The sequence below is a fragment of the Antechinus flavipes genome, chromosome 1 (genome assembly GCF_016432865.1).
Source record: "Antechinus flavipes isolate AdamAnt ecotype Samford, QLD, Australia chromosome 1, AdamAnt_v2, whole genome shotgun sequence".
Taxonomy (NCBI): Eukaryota; Metazoa; Chordata; class Mammalia; order Dasyuromorphia; family Dasyuridae; genus Antechinus; species Antechinus flavipes.
This window is the reverse complement of record NC_067398.1, coordinates 300,501,728-300,524,651: the sequence shown is the minus strand read 5'-3', so window position 1 is coordinate 300,524,651 and position 22,924 is coordinate 300,501,728. Positions and strand designations below refer to the sequence as shown.

The 22,924-nt window shown below is 34.7% G+C and overlaps 2 protein-coding genes across 3 annotated transcripts in view; one reads left to right on the top strand and one right to left on the bottom strand.

Moving 5' to 3' along the window:
- The window catches only part of NUBP1 (NUBP iron-sulfur cluster assembly factor 1, cytosolic), an 11,178-nt gene extending 6,207 nt beyond the window's left edge, over positions 1–4,971 (top strand). Inside the window, exons 6-11 of the mRNA XM_051963381.1 lie at positions 2,254–2,344; positions 2,799–2,953; positions 3,477–3,587; positions 3,917–4,019; positions 4,204–4,287; positions 4,653–4,971. Coding sequence (XP_051819341.1) covers positions 2,254–2,344; positions 2,799–2,953; positions 3,477–3,587; positions 3,917–4,019; positions 4,204–4,287; positions 4,653–4,711 — 603 coding nt within the window. The 3' untranslated portion in view covers positions 4,712–4,971. The remainder of the gene's footprint in view (positions 1–2,253; positions 2,345–2,798; positions 2,954–3,476; positions 3,588–3,916; positions 4,020–4,203; positions 4,288–4,652) is intronic.
- Positions 2,223–22,924, bottom strand: TVP23A (trans-golgi network vesicle protein 23 homolog A). 2 transcript variants are annotated; one of them, XM_051963405.1, is made up of 8 exons: positions 22,361–22,924; positions 20,772–20,851; positions 8,168–8,312; positions 7,318–7,407; positions 6,980–7,108; positions 6,500–6,628; positions 5,941–6,037; positions 2,223–2,321 (listed from the first exon to the last, which is right to left on the bottom strand). In XM_051963405.1, the coding sequence occupies exons 1-7, from the start codon at positions 22,367–22,369 to the stop codon at positions 5,978–5,980; spliced, it is 642 nt and encodes a 213-aa protein (XP_051819365.1). In that variant the 5' UTR covers positions 22,370–22,924; the 3' UTR covers positions 2,223–2,321; positions 5,941–5,977. The 2 variants fall into 2 exon arrangements, with proteins under 2 accessions (XP_051819365.1, XP_051819354.1); XM_051963394.1 differs by lacking the exon at positions 2,223–2,321 and having other exon boundaries at positions 4,872–6,037; positions 22,361–22,919.

Here is a 22,924-nt window from a genome sequence, read left to right as displayed (position 1 = left end):
AAGGGAATAAGCATTTATATAGTGCCTACAACGTATCTAGTGTTATGCTAAGCAAATTTTTAAAAAATTAAATATTATCTCATTTGATCCTTATGACAACCTTGCAATGTAAATACCTTTATTAGTTTTATTTTATAGTTTAGGGAACTGAGGCAAACAGGTATTTTGACTTGCCCAAGGTCACACATCTATTAAGTTTCTGAGACTGGATTTGAACTTGGGTCTTCCTGATTCCAGGCCTAGTCCTCTATCTCATGTGCCACTGCAGCCTCTGGTGAGTTAGATATTTGTATTAAGAAATTAGAACAATAAGGGGGTAAAAAATCTATAGGAATATTTATCAAGGAAGAGGCCCTGATCATTTGAAGGGAGAAAGAGGAGGATTGGCTTACATAGAAAGTAGCTCCTGAAGTGAAATCATGAGTTTTATGAAAGACAGAGATGAGTGAGTTTGTTCAAGGTATAAGGGAAAAATGCTTTGTGCAACTGTATGGAAGCAGAAGATATCCTGTCGAATTCTTACTGTTCTGCTATCACATAGACAAATGATATTACTAAATGGCATGATGAAATATGTGGCTATTCTGTGACTACTAATGTACTTTGAGGAAAGTCTGTCCTAAATTATCAGTTTTATGGGGCAGAAGTAGAATATGCTTCTTTTCCCCTTCTGATTGGATTGTAGAGAAATAATGTGAAGTAGAGCTGAAGATGTAGATTGGTTCCTAATTGGGGAAGGCCTTAAATACTAGGCAGAAGTTCGTATTTTCTCTTAGATATAATAGGGAGCCACTGAAGTTTTTTGAACAAAGGATTTATATAATGCTACTTTAGGAATATCACTTTGGCAGCACTGTGTGAAAGATAAACAAGATGCCAATTAAATCTCTTACGGTAGTCAAAGGAAGTTGTGATAAGGGCCTGAATTACAGTGGCAGCAATGTGAGTTTATCTAACATGGCGAAACATGGAACAGTTCTGCAGAAAGTGGATCAACAGGACTTGGCAACTGTTTGGATGTTGTGAAGGAAAGAGTCAGAGATGCTTTTAACATCATAGAAGTCTGAGTGATGAGGGGAGCTTTCAGGAGGAAAGTTCCTTCTATGTGCCCGGCACTGTGCTAAGTGCACAAATAAATGAAAAAATCCCTATCTGCAAGAAACTGAAATTCTAATGAAGGAAGATGATAACACATACAAATACATGCAGAGTAGTTAACTATAAAGAAATATGAGAGGGAGGGCACTGGTAGTTGGGGGAATCAGAAAAGGCTTAAACTATATCTAAAAAAACTGTAGCCATCTTATGAAGCAGAAGTAAAGAGGGATGTGTGTTGCAGGCATGGGACATGGGATGCAAAGGGATGATGATGGAAGAGGGGGCCAATTGATCATACGACAGAGTGCTGGTGAAACAAGGGCTTTAGAAGCTAAATGGGACTATTAATTTTATCCTGAAGGTAATAGGGTAGAGCTCAAGAAGACTGAACAGGGAGGAGAATGTTGCAGTCAGCTCAGTGTATACTTAAGGAAAAATCACTTTGGCAACAGTGTGGCGTTGGGCCTGGAGTGGGGAGAGCTTGAAGTAGGGAGACCAGGTTGGAGGCTTTTGCAGTAATCTAGGGTATAAGGCCTGAATTAAGGAAGGATGGCAGTCAACATTGAGCCTGGAGGAAAGTCAAGAAGGAAGAAAGGTTCTTGTTGCAACATGAACTCAAGAGAAGTAAGATTGGAATGGAAGAATAGTGAAATTAGTGGGAATGATGGTGAGTGAAATTTGAAATGCTGACAGAATCCAGGTGGAGGTCATAAGATCACAGATTTATAGTCAGGACGGTCATGAGGAGTTCATATAGTCCAATTCGCTCATTTTCAGATGAAGGAAATAGGCCTGAAGTGAATATATTTGTGAACCAGGATTTAAAATAAAAAGTGTTCTGACTTCAGATGCATGCTTTCCACTGTACCATATATCCAGACTTAAGTCAATTTAAGATGTAGGATTCTAGTCAAAAGAGAGATTAGGATTATATGAACAAATTCACATAATTATATCCCTGGAAAATGGTGGAATCACTGAAAGGGTTTCCAGAATCCAAGATAGAACTTTAGGGGATACTCCTCCTGAAAGTAGTGGGAGCTAGATAATGATACAGAAAAGGAGAGTTTGCAAGTACCTTTTCTGCTGTTTTTTTTTTTCCCCCAGTAAAGTATTTCTCCTGTGATTATTTCTTTTTGCCTGTTCCCTTTGTAGTATGTTGAAGAAAATCTTGGTGTGATGTCAGTAGGCTTCTTGCTTGGCAGTCTTGATGATGCTGTTATCTGGCGGGGACCAAAAAAAAATGGTTTGCACCTAAGTCTTTAAACATTTTGACTTATTATTTCAGAACATACTGTTGCTCTCAGTTGATACATATATATTATTAAACTCAGTTATAATTATCTGAGTACTTATTTCTCTTGCTTTGTCATTGCATTTAGTTTAGTTTAAATATAAAGACCTAATGACCATGAACTTTTGTTTAAGAATCTACTACATTAAATATCATTTGTAAGAATTTTACTCCTTAAAAAAATGAGTTTGGCATTTATGTAATGGCTCAAGAAGCATATTTAGTTTTAGAGGTAGGAATGTAAGCTTTATTATCAGGAGCATCCCTATATTATCTTCATTTAGTGGGATTTTATTGTAGTGAAGGAACAGATATTATTTACATAAACTATAATGCCATATCATTTTTTTAAATTGCAGTCATAAAGGTGGGAATGCTTTTACCTTCTCTTTTTTCTCTTTCTAAGGTATGATCAAGCAGTTTCTTCGTGATGTGGATTGGGGAGAGATTGACTACCTCATTGTAGATACCCCACCTGGCACTTCAGATGAACATCTATCCATAGTCCAATATCTCAGTGCAGCACACATAGATGGAGCAGTTATAATCACCACTCCTCAGGTGAGACTAATGCCATTTTTATTTTCTAAAAGCCATGCACTAACATTAAACATAGCTGTGAAGCAATGGAAAGAATATTGGATTTGGAATCAGTGGATGTGAGTTCAACTCTTAGCCCTTCCAATTTTTGTGCTAGGGCAAGTCACTTGATCTCTCTCTGGGCCTTAGTTTCCTCATCTATAAAATGAGAGGTTTGGATTCGAGGACCTCTAAATTTTCTTCTAGTTCAAAATCTATGTGGGTGGGCAGAAAATTTTTGCCCAACAATCTAAAATAGGCCAAAAAAGTTAAAATGCCCCATTTCCCCTAGTGTTTTTTCCTAGTTTAGCAATCTTATGTAGAAATTACTACTTAATTATTAGTTCTTAGTGTATCTTTTGAGCTTTTTTTATACACTAAGCAAACAAAAACTATAAATTCGATGATAATAAACTGCTTGATTATCTAGTCATTTTCTCTACTGTAGAATTATACTGTAGTTCCTTTCCTTACTTCTGAAAAACTGGCTGTATTCCTTTGATAGGAAGTTTCACTACAGGATGTTCGAAAAGAAATCAACTTTTGTCATAAAGTGAAATTGCCAATAATTGGTGTAGTAGAGAATATGAGTGGCTTCATATGCCCCAAATGTAAGGTAAGAACATATACTTTTTTTAATGCCTGTTGCTGCTATGTGTTTTTTTTTTTAAATTCACAGCTGAAGAAATAATTTTATAAGACTCTTTCTTCATAGTACTGACTCTGGTTTCTATAACTTCATAAAGTAGGTCTACAAAATTATCATGGATTTCATGGACAAACTGCCTTAATTTAGCATATTAGATGTCCAACAAATTTCTCCAATTTGTCCAAGATGTCCAACTAATTTCAGAGATGATGTGTCCTGTTTACAAGAGTAGTCACTTAATATGCTTTTAAAACTTAATGTTTCTAATTCCATTTATGTTCTAACTTTCTTTACAGAATGAATCACAAATATTTCCTCCAACAACAGGGGGAGCAGAGGTAATGTGCCAAGATTTAAAAGTCCCCCTCCTCGGTAAAGTGCCTCTGGATCCACAGATAGGTGAGTGGTTCTACAAGTATGTAAAAGACTTATAATGTCTTAAAGTAGGTCAGATATGTTTACAGATGAATTACTCCATTATGTATTTCAAAGCAAACCCTTTATTTTATAAAATCACTAGAACTAAGATAACAGAAATGTCATGTTCTATTTATGTGCTTAAATTTGATGTTTTTTTTCCAAGGTAAAAGTTGTGATAAAGGACAATCCTTTTTGACTGAAGTGCCTGATTCACCAGCTACATTAGCATACAGAAATATAATCCAAAGTAAGTGTTTTAAAAAATGTTCATAATTATCTCATTAAAGGTATTTCTCTTTGGTTCACAGTTCTGTCCTATGATACCTTAAAAAAATGAGTGTTTTGTCCAGAGTATCCCAAAATTTAGAGTATATAATCTACATCCTCCAAACATGTGATAATGACCAGTTGTTGAGCCGTAGATGAAAAGATCTTTTGTGTAGAGACAGAATTAGCTATGGAATAAAGCTTTTTGTACAGTTATCTCCTTGTAAATAGTTACTCCCAGTAAAGTGTGATAAATGTGTAGCCAAAAAAATAATAAATTATAGGAAATCAGTAGTAGTGGATTCTATGTTGTATTAAGGCTTATATGAATATTTCTCTCCCTAGGAATTCAAGACTTTTGTGACATACATAGTTCAAAAGAAGAAAAGCTGATTAGCTGCTGAAACATTAATTTTTATGGACCCTAGCTATAATTATAAGCAATCTGAGAAATGGACCAATAGTATGTATAATAAAAACGTCTAATCAATTGCAGGGATAAGAGTTAGAAATTCAAAATTTAACCTGGTTTTGAAATCACTTTTTAAGGACACTTTAATCAGCTAATTTTGATATACATTTTATTAGGATATAAGTTAATATAAGGCACTGTATTTACAGATAAGCCATTTAAAAAAAAATAAACATCTTTCCTCCTCTAAAACCCGACTTCTGATACTTATTTCATGCAAATATACAAAACAGTCGTCACTTAAATTCTTCCTAACTAGCAACAGCAGCAGCATGCAGTTGGAGAACTTTTCATCTAATTTCCTCAACTCTCTCAAAAAAAAAAAAAAATTAGTCTGTAGGGAAAATAAATTTCAATTGCTATATTCAACATCTTTTAACAATCTGTCATTTTCATGGTTTAGATATTTCTTCCACCTATTCAGCTTGCATCTATTTGTACCTTAATATAAAGTGAATAATAGTTGTGGCTTATGTTTTCCTTGGATCTTCTAAGATAAAAGTTTACTAGGTAGAGGGGAAGGAGAGGTAAGCTTTCACATACATTATCAGCTCTTGACTATTGCTGCTATTTGTAAAACTGCTCGAGTTTCACAATTACCAACTATGTTTTTAATCAAGAAAATCCAACAAGTGGTTATTTATATTAAGCACTTACGTGCCATGCATTGAGGACGATACAGAGAAGGAGTATACTATTTGGTTTGGACAATGACACTATTTTGAATTTATTTGTATAGAAGTTTACAAAGTTCTTTTAAATATATTCTCATTTGATCCTCAGAACATTGATAAGCATATCATGTATTATCTTCATTTTACCTGAAAGGAAGCTTACTCATTATAATAATAAGTAATTTAGTTCAGATTTGAACCAGTCATCTTAGTCCAGCACTTTTCCATTATTCCAGGAAGAAGTCAAAGGATAGTATATAAGTATCAAATAAAGTGGTACTTATTTAAGGATTATGAATTCATATGAGGGCAGTATAATAGGAACAGCTAAGAAAAGCTTCAGTTGGATGGAAGGATGTGGATTAAATGAAATCCAAGTCAAGAAATATGCATAGCTTGTTCAAAGTACAATAAGACCAGAAAGATTGAATAGACAAATGGAGCCAAATTACATAGTGGATCACAAATGCTAATTTAGTGTTAGAACCTTATTCTGGAGGTAATGAAGAGTCTTTGCTTCTCATTTAATGTTTGTGTATTTCCATTCTCTCCAGACCAGGCTTTTGAAATTCATCTTGACACTCCTGTAAAATAGAAACTATGTTGATGTTTTATTACTATTTTGGTATAGAAAGAAACAAAACTTAAGCATGAAAACATTTAATAACTTAACCAATAGTTCATTACTTAACAAATCAAGAAAGATTACTAATCCACAGGGCTATGTGTTAATTAGCTTCATCATAAGACATTACAGTTTGGAAATATAAAATAAGGTATTCCCATAATTAATTTCTTCATAATTTAAAAGCAACTTAAAGTTAGCTATATTTATCAAAAGATACTAATCTTATTAAGTGGGAAGTTTGGGGTTTCATCTTTTCTTATTAGTACTTAAATCTTTTGAAACCAAGAATGTTAGCTTGACTTACATGCAAACTAAAAAACTTGAGGCATGACATGTGGTTACATAAAGTAGCTCTTTCCTTTGATATACTTCAGGGGCTTTGGCACAAACTTAAGATATACAACTACCTCTAACTTACTCTCTGAAATACTGCTTGGGATAGAAATCTTGATGTGACTTTAGTGATATTTTTTTGTCCTCCTATTTTACAGTGGATGTATCCATATAGATTAGCAGTTTGGAGGGAGATGCCAGCAATCACAAGTGCCTGTTCAGGAAAAAAGAAATAAGTATTTTTATTTTTTAAAAAATCCTAAAGTTTTTTTTCACATCAACCACCTTGATCTGATCTTAATCTATTTTCATTCTGTTTTTAAGAAAACTATGAAATGTGGTTTGATTACGCTATTAATATTTTGTTTTAACATTGGATAAACCTGATCTTTGCAGTAAATAAGTTCATCTTTAACTATAATTTAAGTAATTTGATTTATGCAAATAATGGGATTAATAGAGGCAGGATGTAGCTTTAAAATGGTATTTCAAAACTCCACAACTTCTGTGACTACTTGATTTAAGAAGATAACAAAAGCTTTGAGTGAAGATGGTAACGACTTACTAGCCACTTAAGCTTCAGGGAGAATAAGGTGCTAAAGAAGAATACAGTCCAGATCAATGGACAGATAATTAGACCAAGCCAGAAAATTCTAGCTTCAGCTTCTGTTCCAGTTGAATTATTTAAAGACACCTGTTAAGACAAAGTGGTTCGAGTTAAAATGTGATATGTTGTGGTTTATGTTGATTTTACTTGTACTATTCACAATATGCATGTACCAGAAAAGAGGCAGTAGGGATACATCTTGTGCAGGGCAGGAATCAAGACAGGTACAAATCCTGGAACAAATCAATATAAAAATTTAACAATTTTTAGTTTCTCCTTAACTCAATTCTTAATACCTTTTTGGCTTCAAAAATCCAATGACTTTTTCCATCTTCATCTATCTGGTTCCACCAGCGTAAGCCAACCATGAGTCTTCCTGTCACATTCTAATGAAAACGGACAAATTAACTATAAGATGCAATTTTCCTTTAACTCACTATTTATGTTATTACAAACATACCACACAGAAAGAGTAACCCCTTTTAATAGCAGATAAAATGTAAGTCATGTATATTAGTAACTGTCATGGGGAAAGGAAAGGAAGGGAAGTTCAAACATGCTATTTTCTTTAAATTAGTTTTAGTGATACCTGATTTTAAGTTTTTTTTTTTTCTAAAAGGTGACCAAATCTGACATATCTATTATTGCAGGGATAACTTCTAAAATAGGAGAGACATAGAATCACCCAGAATCTGATAGATAACAAAACTGCCATCTGAACTAAAGTTCATAAATAAGATACTTTTATTTGTTGCCATCAGTAAAGAAGTAAATGCTGTAACTTTTCCACCAGCTTTCAGTAACAATGTTTCCATATCCTTAAATAGTTAATAGCAATTTTGACCAAAGTAATACTTTTTAGAGGGCTGAACCTAGGGAAGGCTTGGGATCTGGCACACACTGTCTGTGGGACCTGAGGCAAGTCACTTAATTTCAGCACCCTGGGCAGCTCTCTAACCACCCCACAATGATAGGTGTTTCCTCATCCTACCATTATCTTTTTCAGTGAAATCTAAGGTGTAATCTATATCTTTGTCCAAATTGTATTTTTTTAAATACTCAAATTGATCAAAAAGTCACAATCAGCCAATAAGGATTATAAAATTATTGGAAACAAATCCATTGCTGGTGCAAGATTTGTCTTACCTTGACAGACCAAAAGTCAAAGGACAGAAGAAGAAGAATAGTGACAAAACAGGCAACAAAGCTTTTGCTGAACCAGTCACAGAACAAGTAGGTAATGATAGCACTCACTCGGAAAAATAGGTGGAAAAAGGTGGCCAGTGGATGCCTAGGAAAATAATCCAAAACACTTACTAGCTTTAATAGGTAAATATGAAAACATTGTTTGTTAATCCAGGATTGCAGAATCTATCCCTGAATTATCATTCAAATGTAGACAATTCATTCCTTAATATTTTATGACATCTAGAAATTTAGACTATAGATTTTATGGAAAACTACTAAATGTCTAAATAAATAGCATTATTGATACTAATGTATCTTTTGTTTTAAATTGACTTTAAAAATTGATATCTTTTGTTTCAAATGCCCCCATTGTATCTTTTGTTTTTACATTGCCTAGATTTTCCCCATGTTTCTACTTCTCCCTCCCAGGGAGTCATCCCTTACAACAGAAATTTTAGAAAAGGAAGAAAAGGGGAAAAAATTTCAGCAAAATTGACCAATTCATCAAAAGAAAATTGAAATTATATATGTTCCATACATATCTAATGCCAAAAAACAAAATTAAAGGAAGGTATCCTCTCATATCTCTCTTTGAGGTCAAGCTTGTTTGCTGTAATTTTACAATGCTCCTTTTTCAGGGTTTTTTTTTTTTTTTTAAATGGTTATTCTGTTTGCATCATTGTAACCATTGTGTATGTATTTTTTTTTCTTTTTAAAAAAAAACTTATACTGAGCCTTCAAAATAGATGCTTCAGAATAGAAGGATTTGTTTAAAGCTTTAAACCATCATTTTTTCTCAGTCAGAGTATGATTATTCACTATTTTGAACAAAGAAAATAGTCATTAAGAACAAATTTCAAATGAAGATCAGCCTTCTCTCCTTCCCACTCTCTTCTGAGAAAGCAAGAAAAAGAAAACTTCCTACAAATAGATATAACAAAATGAAAAAATCCCATTTTCTATGACCAGAAAAAAAAAAGGTTCATTTTGGACTCTGTCCATCATTCATTATCAGAAGGTAGGTAAGATGTTTTATTATGATTCTTTTGGAATTGTGACTGGTCATTGTAGTGATCAGTGTTCTTAAATCTTTAAAAGATGTATGTCTTTACCGTGTTGCTATTATAGAAATTGTTTTCCTAGTTCTGTTCACTTCACTGTATCACTTCATACAAGTTTTCCCAGGTTTCTCTGAAATCATCATCATTGTCATTTCTTACAATTCAATAGTATTTCATAATATTCATAAATCATAACTTGTTCAACTTTTTGCCAGTTAATGGCTCCCTCTTCACTGTCTGATTCTTTACATCACATAAAAAGTAACTACTGTAAATATTTTCGTACACATGACTTCTTTCTATGATTTCTTAGGAGTTTGCATCTAATAAGTGGTTTCATTGGGTCAAAGGGTTTTATAGCTTTGGAGGCATAATACCAAATTGCTTTCCAGAATAATTGGACCAATTCTCTGCTGTTCTAGCCATGCACTAATGTACCTGTTTTCTCATAGCCCCTCCAACATCTGTCCTTTTCCTTTTTTGTCAACTTTGCATACCTGATGGGTGTGAAGAGAAATCTTTCTTATGACTAAAGATCCTCTGATCTCTTATCAATTTGGAAATGACTTATTTATGCAAATTTAAACCTCTTATCTATGCATCTTGTAAATGAGACCTTTTTCAGAGAAACTTGCTACAAGAAGTTTTCTCCCATTATTCTCTCTTCTAATTTTAGCTTCACTGGGAGTTTTGATGTTTAAAATTCTATTCTATGTTCTATGTAATTAATTCTATGTAATTAAAAACGTCAATTTTATCTTCTATCTCTAACCTTTGTTTGGTCCCCTACTCATACATCTAACAGGTAATGTTTTTCTTGCTCTTCACATTTGTTTATCATGCTACCTTGACTTGTGCCACTGCTTAAACATAAGTCTTGTACCCATTTGGAGCTTGGTATATGGTATGAAATCTTGGTAAGTGGTGTGAAATATAAAAACTATATATAGTTTCTTCCAAGCTGCTTTACAATTTTCCCCACAGTTTTAGTCAAAAAGTAAGTTCTTGCCCTAATTGCTGGAATCTTTAGGCTTATCAAACACTAAGCTACTGTGCTTTTACTTCTTTTTTATTGTATACATCATAATGTGTTGTTGATCAAATTCTGTTTCTTGACTAGCACCAAATATTTTTATGTAAACAGGCAATTTTCAAAGTAAAAACTCCAATCTATCAACAACCATTTGAAAAATGTAACAAAGTCAAAGCAATTCTAAAATTGTACTTCACAATCATTTTTTTTTTAATTTTTAACAGCTTTTTATTTACAAGTTATATGCATGGATAATTCACGATCATTGTTAACAAAAATAACAAAAAAGGAAAAAAATGTTCATTGTTGGAGGGACTTCAAGAAGACAGGCTTTGTTGATGGAGCTGTGAATTGGTTGATGGAGCTAAGCCATTCTAGAAAGCAATTTAGAACTATATACCCCCAATTTATGACCAAAGAAGAACTAGAGATCACTATTGACCACAAAATAGAAAATTTTGATTATATCAAATTGAAAAGTTTTTGTACAAACAAAACAAATGCACACAAGATTAGAAGGGAAACAATAAACTGTGAAAACATTTTTACAATCAAAGGTTCTGATAAAGGCCTCATTTCCAAAATATATAGAGAATTGACTCTAATTTATAAGAAATCAAACCATTCTCCAATTGATAAATGGTCAAAGGATATGAACAGACAATTCTCAGATGAAGAAATTGAAACTATTTATAGACATATGAAAATATGCTCCAAATCATTATTAATCAGAGAAATGCAAATTAAGACAACTCTGAGATACCACTACACACCTGTCAGATTGGCTAGAGTGACAGGGAAAGATAACGTGGAATGTTGGAGGGGGTGTGGGAAAACAGGGACACTGATACATTGTTGGTGGAGTTGTGAACACATCCAGTCATTCTGGAGAGCAATTTAGAACTATATACCCCCAAAATCACTAAACTGGATACCCTTTGCCCAAGTGATGATGGCATGGAATCTGAATGCAGATCAAACCATATCATCTTCACTTTTTTTTTTCATGATTTTAAACCTTTTATTCTGTTTTTTTTTCATAAAATGACTAATGTGGAAATATGTTTAACATGATTGTTGTATATGTATAACTTACATCAGATTGACTGTCATCTTGGGGAAGGGGAAGGGAAACAAATTTGGATCTCAAAATCTTAATTAAAAATGAATATAGAAAATTATTTTTACATGTAACTGGAAAAATAAGATATACTATTTACATGGAAAAATAATAATTGAATTCTCACAATTTTTGGCAGTTGTCTTATCTTTCTAAGCCGACCTTGAAATATATATATCAAATGTTTAAATATTAGATAGTGAAACTTTAGTCAACCCTTATTTGATCTAAATGCTCATTAGGTCAAATGAGGACTGACTTGAAGGCCTTTTTTGTTCTATTCTTGTTAATTCTTCCTACTGTATTGTTTCCTGATTTAATTTGTACAGTATGTTAAGGATTATGAGATCATAGAAACAGGTTTAAAAGGGCCCTCAAGAGGACATCAAATCCCTCAGCCTTTTTTTCCATAAGAACAAACAGGCCTAGAGGAATTATCTAAATAACTATTAATTTTTGATCTACCCTATTTCCTTTCATTTCTGTTATAATCTAATCTCTGAAAAGATCAGTCAGCTATGGCTGAGGGCATGGCTGACAGATTTCATCTAGTTTTCAAGGCACATGTTCATTCATTAGATTGGGTGGGATCCCACCCAATTGGAAAATCTAATTTCTATTCAAAGTATAAACAGAATCCAGTCTGTATGAGCTTTTGCCTGAAGGAAGAATCCCCTGTCCTTGATCACCATCTATTGAGTTTAGGGCAACTCATTTCATGAAGAAGAAAAATAGCCAGACAGGTCATGATGGAAATGTCTTGCAGCTGCTGAACTTCATGATCAAGCCTCATTCTCTGGAGGAGCTGAAAACTTTTAGCCCACCTCCTCGTTAAATTCTACCAATCAGGGTTGAACTTTACTTGCCAGGGGAGTTCAGAAGGGATTTCATGGGTCTTTCTTAGATTGGTTATTGAGAGAATTTCCTGATCATCAATTTATTGATTGCTGGCTAGCTTAATTAATAAATTGATTATTAATTACTCAGACACAGTGCCTCTTGGGGATTTTTACTCCTGACATGACTAAGGTCTTGCCAGGTCCTAAGTCTAGCACTCTCCACTATGGAAAGTTGCCTCATACTAATAATATTTGGAATAACTAAGGATCTTACAGTAATTCAGTCATTTCTATGCGTATCAGTTATGTCAGCAAATTCAGAAGGCTGTCTAAAAAATTACTAACACTGAGATAATATCCCAAAAGTTTTATTTATTTATTTATTGCTGAGGCAATTGGGGTTAAGTGACTTGCCCAGGGTCACACAGCTAGGAAGTGTTAGGTATCTGAAGCCAGATTTAAACTCAGGTCCTCCTGACTTCAGGGCTGTTACTCTATCCACTGTACCATCTAGCTGCCCCCCAGAAGTTTTTTGATCCCTGATGCCTAACTTTTTTTTCTTGTCTTTTTTTTTTTTTTTCTCTTCATAGTTAAATATACTGTTTGGCTAGGAGAAGGAATTGGGGAGAGAGATACCAGTACTTTAGGATATTGGTCAACTGGATTTTACTTAATCAAGGTTTTATTCAAGCATAAATGTAAAGTACTTTGTGACTATTTTTAAATTATTTAGTCTCTTAACTCTTTCAAACAATTCTTTTAAACAAAAATGCAAACCAGGGGTTCTTCACCTTATTGGTGTCATGGACCCCCTTTGCCAGTTTGGTGAAACCCTATGGTTATTTCCCTAAGAATGGTGCTTTTAAATACATAAGATAAAACATAATATTATAATAGAAATCAAATATATTAAAATGTAGTTATACATATGTGGAATATTGTATGTGCACATTCATACATATGTGAAATATATGTGTATATGTGGGTACATATATGTGTGTGTTTATATACACAACAAGTTTACATAGCCTAAGTTAAGAACCTCTACTTTAAGACTCCAAAGTGAAGAACAGTGTATTTGTAGAAATAGTTTCTTTACCCTATAACAGTGAAATCACAGATTGGAGCCAAAAAGGGAAATGATACCAACAGAAATAAATAAGATAGTTATTTAAGAACATTTAAGTTCTTTCAGAATAGGTCATATTAAACATTCTTTATGATCAATTTGTATCTCCCCTGATCTCTAGAATCTGCTTTTTCATGCCAATATATTTTGTATTAGTAAAGTTTGTATACCCAGCAGGTTTAAGCATTTCTTCCTGCTTTTACAAAAAAAAGGATATTGTGCTAAGACAGAAGCAAAATCATAAAAGTCAATCTTTTTTTTTTTTAATGTGTTTCTTCACAGAAGGGAGTAGATTTGATTCTCAGCACTACAAAAATGCATAGATTATAACTTGTAAAGGGAAGAAGGACAGAGCTTTCTTAGGACAAGGCTTTCCTTCCTTTTTTAACATATTCCCTGCCCTATTCCTCAAAGTAAAGTTGGTTATTCTCTCTTATTCTTTCTTATTTATAGAATCCAGTCTAAACTCAGCCTGGCTATCTTCTACCTCTTTCCATCCCTACCTTTTCACCACACCATTTTTCTTTGAATTTTTTTCCCCAGAGGAGCCTTCTCTTTTCTACCAAAAAGAATTCATCACTTTCCTTATAATAAATTACTAACAAAATAATTTGTTATAAATTTAAGGTTATGAGCCAAGCAATTTTTCCCTATTTGACCAGTTTAGTATGTCAACATCTAAATGTGGGAACAGATATTGAAGGGGGGAAATGAAATCACTTAATTAAAGCACTGTCAAGATTGACAACATTATGTTTGTTTCTCCTCTTTTAAAACAAATGTTGTGTTTTCCAGAGGCTGAGTAACTTGATTGATGTAAGTATTACAGTCCTAAATATTATAGAAAAAAAAATGCTGTTGTACTTAGCTATTAAAAGCACATATGGTTAAGTGTATTCATAACAAAGGAAAATACAAAATTAGTTGCCCCTTCAGAAATTAGCTGCTCCCCCTAATTCAGTAAAGCAGGCTTATGTTTTAAAGATATATTAAATAGAAGAAAATCAATATTCATCAAAATCAAAAAAATCTGTATCCTTAAATCAGAAATAACAGAAATCAGATTATGATAATGGACAAACCTATGCCATATCTTCACCATTGTTATTAAATGATTTTTCTTGTGTTTACTCAAAGAATTTAGTCAAACAATTGACTAATTTTTTTTACACAACTGTCCTGTTTGAATTGATTAAATTCATTATTGCATTGTGTAGCTGTGGCCTAGATTCCATTTTCCTTCTTATATTTTACTTGTCATACCTCCTCATTCCACCTCCTCCTTCCAAATTAGGGGAAATGTTCTATTTCTGACCTACATGGTACTCCTAAGTAGGTGACATAAATGACTATTCATACTTTCTCACTAAAGGTCATAATAATAAATATTTGGGCATGGAAATGAATAAAAGCTTATGCTCCCTTTTTAATCATCATACATTACTTTTCTTACTTGCTTCTGTTCTTTATTTTAAAGTGACATCTTGTTTTTAGTACCTGTGGTAATTCTCTTGGCAGGTGAATGAATAAAACCCATACAAGTCAATTAAAAGGAAACAAATTCGGTTTGATCAGTCTTTTCTTCATGTTACGCCAGACTCTGCAATCATTCTAATGTCTTCTATGAATGAGGGATAGGGAAGTATTGGGATCTAATCTAGTGAAGACTTCAACTGTGCAGCTGTATGGTAGCATAAAGCCAAATCTTTTATTCATCTGACCAATATTAATATATTAATATAGTGACTTCAAAATATAACATGCCATAAAGGTATGGTGGTACTCAAGTACATAGACTTATTAGTTACAGAAGCAGGAGGATACCTTAAATGATTTGTTTCAAATAAGGACTAACATGTGCACAAGTAAACAAAGTAAACAGAAAATTTTAAATAGAATTTAAAAAGGATAGGACATACCTTTTTTTTTTAATTATTATTTTTTTTTAATAATAACTTTTCATTGACAAAACCCATGCCAGGGTAATTTTTTTACATTATCCCTTGTACTCGCTTCTGTTCCGATTTTTCCCCTCCACTCCCTCCCCTAGATGGCAAGCAGTCCTATATATGTTAGATATGTTGCCATATATCCTAGATACAATATATGTTTGCAGAACCGAACAGTTCTCTTGTTTCACAGGGAGAATTGGATTCAGAAGGTAAAAATAACCCGGGAAGAAAAACAAAAATGCAAATAGTTCACATTCATTTCCCAGTGTTCTTTCTTTGGGTGTAGCTGCTTCTGTCCATCATTTATCAATTGAAAAGGAGTTAGGTCTCTTTGTCAAAGAAATCCACTTCCATCAGAATATATCCTCATACAGTATCGTTGTTGAAGTGTATAATGATCTCCTGGTTCTGCTCATTTCACTTAGCTTCAGTTCATGTAAGTCTCTCCAAGCCTCTCTGTATTCATCCTGCTGGTCATTTCTTACAGAACAATAATATTCCATAACATTCATATACCACAATTTACCCAGCCATTCTCCAATTGATGGGCATCCATTCAATTTCCAGTTTCTAGCCACTACAAACAGGGCTGCCACAAATATTTTGGCACATACAGGTCCCTTTCCCTTCTTTAGTATTTCTTTGGGATATAAACCCAGAAGTAACACTGCTATATCAAAGGGTATGCACAGTTTGATAACTTTTTGGGCATAATTCCGGATTGCTCTCCAGAATGGTTGGATTTGTTCACAACTCCACCAACAATGCATCAAGTGTCCCAGTTTTCCTGCATCCCCTCCAACATTCATCATTATTTTTTCCTGTCATCTTAGCCAATCTGACAAGTGTGTAGTGGTATCTCAGAGTTGTCTTAATTGCATTTCTCTGATCAATAATGATTTGGAACACTTTCATATGAGTGGTAATAGTTTCAATTTCGTCATCTGAAAATTGTCTGTTCATATCCTTTGACCATTTATCAATTGGAGAATGGCTTGATTTCTTATAAATTTTAGTCAATTCTCTATATATTTTGGAAATGAGGCCTTTATCAGAACCTTTAACTGTGAAGATGTTTTCCCAGTTTGTTGCTGGATAGGACATATCTTATAGAACTGCAGTCTATCATTTTACTTTAGGGGAGTGGGCTTTAAGGAGGAGCCTGAACATAATTAAGATAACCCATTTTAATAGATTCATCAGGAATTTATTAAGTACCTATAATGTGTGGGCTTTGGGAACTTTTGACCCACAAGTTAAAGGGGTACACATTTTCTTCAGTCCCTCTAGCTCTCAAAAAAAAAAAAAAAGGCTCAGACATTAAGGTAAAAGGGTTAAGTACAACTTAACACAGAACCAGAAATGGAGAAACCTGAAAAAAAAATTTAAAACTAACAATGTAGAATGCTAATCCATAACACCCCTATTTGATGGCTTTCCCCTACCTGTCTCTCTGCTATAACTGGGTATGCAAACTAATACATGGATTCTGCTTCTGGACCCACTCAGGAATTTGCTTCTTGCAAGCAAAATCTTTGCTACCACACCCAAACCTGCTATAATATGCAATGAAATAAGCAAAGCCTGGAGAGGAGACTAAAACGGTACAGAAGAAAGGAAATCAGGGTCCCTGCTGACTACAGGGTTCTCTAGGTTAGCAAATCTTGGGATTTAATAAAAAGACTCTGTCCTGAACATCCAACCCAAACTCCACTAACCTCACAAAAGACAGCAAGTACTGACTGATTCAGCACAAGCAGGGAAGTAAAGAATAAAGGTAGGAAGCCACTGCACATGGCTGCACTGAAAAGGAACAGCTACTGAATTACAATCTGGAAGAAAGTGGTATTGATTCTAAACATAACTAGTTCTGAACTTCCAGAAGATACTAAAGGCAGAGATCAAAACTAGTGAAAAGCAAATTCTTCACATGGGAGGAGGCTGAGGCAGCCTTGTAGTGTAGCCCCAGAGGTAAATTACCATCAAATGGGTAAGAATCAGGAAGTTATTGACAAGAAGAAGGCTAAAAGCACAAAAAATTTTAAGAAGAAAATGCAATTAAAAACCAAAGAGATGAAATAGTAGAAAAGATGCTAAAATGAAAAGATCTGCCTACCAAAACTTTCAAAGGATTATAAAATCTTCTAAGTAAATCTTTTTAAACAAAGGAAATTGAACCATGAAGCAAAAACCCTATGAATTCCCAACAGAATATGAAAATTTAGCACAATGTTTCAGAATGGTTCAAGAAGGAACTCAGAATCTTGAATAAACTTAGAAAAGAACAAAATGGCAGAATTTATGGCTTGTACAGCAGAAAAAATTAGCAAAAAAAATTATGATAAATCTCTCCAAGAAGTGAAAAAGAAAACAAGAGATTAGGAAAGAAAAAAAACAGACTGAAATGAAGGATGATTTACAAAAAAAAAAAAAAAAAGAATCAAAAAGCAAATATATTAAAAGAACACATGATCTCTCTAGAAGAAAAAGCCACTGATCTCAAAGTGAAACTGAAGAGAGACAATTTCAGGATCATAGAGCCTCCTAGAAGAACAAGACAAGTTGAAAAACTTGATCATCACAATGTAAGAAGTCATTAAAAAAAAAATACCCAGAACTTCTGAGTACAGAAAACAAAATACCAATTAAAATAATCCACAAGTTTCCTTCCAATAAAACAATAAAACAATAAAAATAAAAAGCTTATCATTGACATCTAAAATGCAAAGAGCACTGTGCTGGAGAGAGAAATAAAGAGGCAAAGTCTTTATCTACCAGTAGAAAACAATCTTGTCTTAGCTTTCAGTTTAGATCATAAACTTCTTCTCTCTTATTTCATGCACTCCATAAAATTAAATCTAAATTAATTTTTTATATCAACAAGAATTTTTTTAAATCATCAACAAAACAATCATTGAGCATAATGCATATTCTGTTTTAACATGAAAATGTTCTTGGGAGAAAAGACCAGTTCATGGGGGGGGGGGGGAGGGAAGAGTTAATTCTGGGCTATTTCCTTCAAGATTTGATTTTAGAGTAGAAAGACTTATTGGATTAGAGCTCTGAGTCCAGTTCCTGACTGAACAGGAATTATATTCAGATTCTTACCCCAGATTCATTTTATTTCTGTTTTCAGGCTCTTATATGTTTTACTCACTGATGCTGTGACAAGGTATCTACCTTTATAGCAGGATTCATAAACTTTTTCCACTTAGGACCCATTTTTCATGAAAGAAATTATTATATAACCCTGGGTATATATGTACATGTACCTATATATTTACTGATAATAAATCATAATTTCATAACTCCTGACATTCAGTTACAAGATTCCAAATAGGGTCATGAACCACAGTTTAAAAAAGTAGGGATTATGGATTCTTCTATTTCATTCTAAGTTATATGCTCTAAACAATCACACTCCACTGGCATTTATATACTCTTTAATATTTCTAGCACTCAAACTATTCCTTGTCTTTCTCTTCCTAGTATTACCCCACCTATTACACAGTCACTCATACTTGAGTGAAAATTAGTTTATTCTGATTATTCTTCCTAACAGGAAAAGGAGTTTCTGTGCAGAGGCACTCTTGGTGCATCAAACACATGGCAGGGAGTGGGAGGTGGGGAAGGATACCTGGGCAAAAGTTTATTATGGGAAATGTTGGGTAGCACAGAATTATATGAGAGTCTTAAGTGGCTAGAGAGCAGGGACAAGAATACCAGCAAAAGAGAAGAAAAATCAAAATCAGAGAGGCAGCATGCTACAGTGAACATAAATTGGGACTTAGAGTTGGAAAACTTAGGTTCAAATGTCAACTCTGCCATTTATTACCTGGGTGACCTTAAGCAAAGCATTTCAGGTTCCTGGACTTCAGTTTCCAGAATAGCAGATAGGTAGTAAGCTACCTATCCCACCAGCAGAAAGTCTGCAAGAATAAACTGGATGATTCTAGCTCTCTGCTCTAACCTTGGTTGGGCCCTCTAACCCCCTGTGATTTGAAGGAGAATCCACTCCTTGAATTGGAGTCAAGATCCTTCCCCTCTATTTGAAGACATTACTTAAGAAATCTTCCCTATATATTTAACATGTATAGGACTGCTTGCCATCTGAGGGAGGGGGTGGAGGGAGGGAAGGGAAAAGTCAGAACAGAAGTGAGTGCAAGGGATAATGTTGTAAAAAATTACCCAGGCATGGATTCTGTCAATAAAAAAGTTATAATTGAAAAAATAAATAAATAAAATGTATAGTAATTACATTTAAAAAAAAGAACTCTTCCCTAATTCCCTTTATTAATTTATCTAATGCCTACCAAACTGATGAGGTAAAGGTTCAGATACAGTTGTATTTAGATAATAGAACAAATGAGATAGTATGTGGATTTGGAGAAGGGAGGGAATGGAAAGTATTCGTGGTATAATTTTCATTGACCATAAGAAGGTACCCAACATCTAACAGTTACCCCATCTTCCAGATGGTTTAGCTTCCACAGTTTATTTCATGTTAAGTAAACACAATGTAAAGGGAAGTTAAACCAAAAGCTATGCAAAGAGTTAATTTCATAATATGCAATATCTTTAATCAACGAGAACTGAAATTTGTTTAGTTCCTTGATTCTGTGGGTTATTTTCCTTAGTAATCATGAATGTTCCTTAAAATGAAATAATCTGATCTCTGTGGGAGCTTCTTACGTTGTTACATTTATATATTTTTAAATAGTCTTTAAGGTTAAGAAAAAAGTGACTATGATTTATTCCAAAGTCAAAATCTATGCAAATTGACTAAAACCTGCCAGGTCTGAAAAGATTTAATTCTATTTCAATAAAACAAATGACCTTCTAAAAGAGAAAAAAGAATGATCACCTGACATTATTTCCTTTCCTTTTTTTCTTTTATACTGTGCTTTCTGTATGAGAAGATATTAAGTCATTCCTATTAGGGAAGGCACTTTGATTTATTTCTATTGTAGCAATTTTCCCACTGAGGCCATTCACACTCTGGAACCTACTTCTCTTGATCAATATTTTGATCTGTTGATATGGCCAGCTAGAGTTAGAAGTGCCACTTTTAGCCACAGGACAGATTTTAGACTTTAGACAAGACCTTATAAATCATCTAATAATCATTTTGTAGAAAATGAAATTTGGGCTTATAAAAGTGAAATAATTTTCCCAAAGTCATACAGCTAGTTTATGACTCAGGACTAAAGTCTGGAATGTCTAACCCTAAAGTGTACTTTCTATTTTCCATCTTAATTGCAATGTGGGTTATAAAAAATTTGTCTACTCTTTATAATATCTCTACTGCTATTACCATTTTACACTTAAGGCTCAGGAAAAGCAAACGACTTCTCCCAAATCAAACAACTATTATTATCACATAGCTATAACTAAAATTCCTAGGCTAGGAAAACCTATGTGAATTTACCTGATTTTAGCTTTCCTCAATGCTAATTCCTCTTCATTTCCAAAATCAAGAGACACATCCTCTGTGTCATCCACCAAGGACTAAGAGAAAACAAAAACAAGAAAGCCATTACTATAGTTGAAAGAATATTGGATTCAGAGTCGAGAGCAATCTGTGTGACCATGAGCAAATCCTTTAAGTTTTCTGAGCCTTTTTCCTCAACTGTAAAATGAAGAAGCTAAACTAAATGATCTTTAAGATTTCTTCCCTCTCTAAATTGGGTCCTATTCTGTTATATCCTTTTGAACCATATTATCTGTCCCATACCACAGGAGTCCATAATTGTTTAAGTATACTGCCCTTTATCTTAAATTTCTTCTGGCCTTTCATAAGGAATGAAGAATAGAAACCATAGAGGGAGCTATATGTGGGTGAGTGTGTATGTATATGTGTATGTGTGTGTATATATATCTTTATATGTACACTTACATTTGCTTACTTATACGCCCACACACATATAACAAATCTATACATGTATACATATGTATATGTAAACACATATACATATACGTATAATGCATACATATACACATATAAGTGTGTGAGAGAGAGATTTAGAGCTAGAAGGAACCTTAGTAAAGATCATGGAACTCAATCGCCTCATTTTACAGATGAGAAAACTGAGGTCCAGAAAAGTGGCCACTTGCCCAAAGTCACATATAAGCTTCTAGTGTCTTTCCTAACTCTAAGTCCAATACTTTATCTGTTCTACCATCCTATCTCAAGACAGAGGTACCACAATGACAAGCACATACATATATACTCAATGGGCATTTTCTAGTAAAAGCTTACTCTATTAGGATTGCAAATTGTCCCACTTTACTGCTGAGTTCAGTATCTTCTTTCATATTCAACTCTCAGCCCCATCACCCTCCCTGACGACTCCTCTGTGAACTGCCCATATCTACTTGAAACCATTAACCCCCCTCCCCACATAATGTCATTGGTCCTCTTTGAAAACGAAGCGGGAGCAACAACAGTCCTATTGTACCCAAAGCCTTCTTTTCTCTTTCCCTTATCGTCAGTCAGCCAATAAGCAAATATTAAGTGAAATGCCTACTATGTGCCAGCCATGCCTTCAGCATGATCTCAGCCCCTCCCTTTTCCCTCTACCCCAGCCCTTCCCATCCTTCTCCCGATGACTGAGCCTTCCCTTTGCTTTTTCCTCCAGCCTCTCCCTTTTTTCTTCTCCCACCCTACCTCTCTCATCTCTCTCCTTCTGCCCCAGTTCCAGCACCTCTCATCCCTTTTCTTCCAGCCCATCTTCTCCCTTCTTCTTCCGTTAGTCCCTCCTCCCTCCATCTCCTCTCCCAATCCTTCACTCTTCTAGCTAACACTAGCCATCGCTTACCCCCAGCCCCTCACATCATTCCATCCTCGCTCCCCAGCCCCCCACCATTTCTCAACCTGGACCCTCCAATTTTTCGTCCCTCCTTACCACAATAACCTCCTCTCTCTCTCTCACTCCCACACCGCCAACCTCTCGAGGCCCCTCCTATCACTCTCTCATTTCCCAGGGCGGAGGCGACCCCATTTTCCCATCACCTCACCTGCTTCATCTTTCCACCTGGTCACCTTGGGCCAGCCCACTGCGCAACGAGGTTGAGGCCTGTTTTTTTTCTTTTTAATTTTTTAAAATTTCTCTTGATGTCCGGCCGCCACAGGGCAGTAGGGTCGGGAGCATAGGCTGATTGAGATGGGGGTGAGGGGCAGCGCGTGGAGCTCGGTCTGCGAAGGTACCAGTTGCTAAGAGGCCGCCCTCCACATCCCAGAGCGCAGGCGCAGGATTGGCTGCCCAGCGCACTGGCGACCTGGGCTTGGGGCGGGGCCTTGGAGAGAAGGGCTAAATAGGAAAGAGTGACTGACCAATGAGATGTTGGGGGAAAGGTGTATGCTAGCTGAGACGCGCGGGTGATACTGTTGTCAAGGTGAGGATGAGGCTTAGGGAGTCACACAGAATCACTCCCAAAAATTTGGGGAAATCACAAAGGTGGCGTATTTATTGTAGTTTGTCTTTCTTTCTAGAAGAGGACCGTAACATCGGGGAAGATAAGGTCAGGACTTGCAAGTGAACTGGATGTTAGTGACTCTGCCAAGTCACCAGCTTCAGATCC

Bases quoted from the DNA above. Each gene is read 5' to 3' on its own strand.
- TVP23A (XM_051963405.1), bottom strand. The intron at 7,109-7,317 runs GTATTAAGAATT...TTGTCTTAACAG, and splicing joins GGATTTTTGAAGCCAAAAAG to GTGTCTTTAAATAATTCAAC. The intron at 6,038-6,499 runs GTAAGTTAGAGG...TCTATTTTACAG, and splicing joins CCCAAGCAGTATTTCAGAGA to GAGTGTCAAGATGAATTTCA.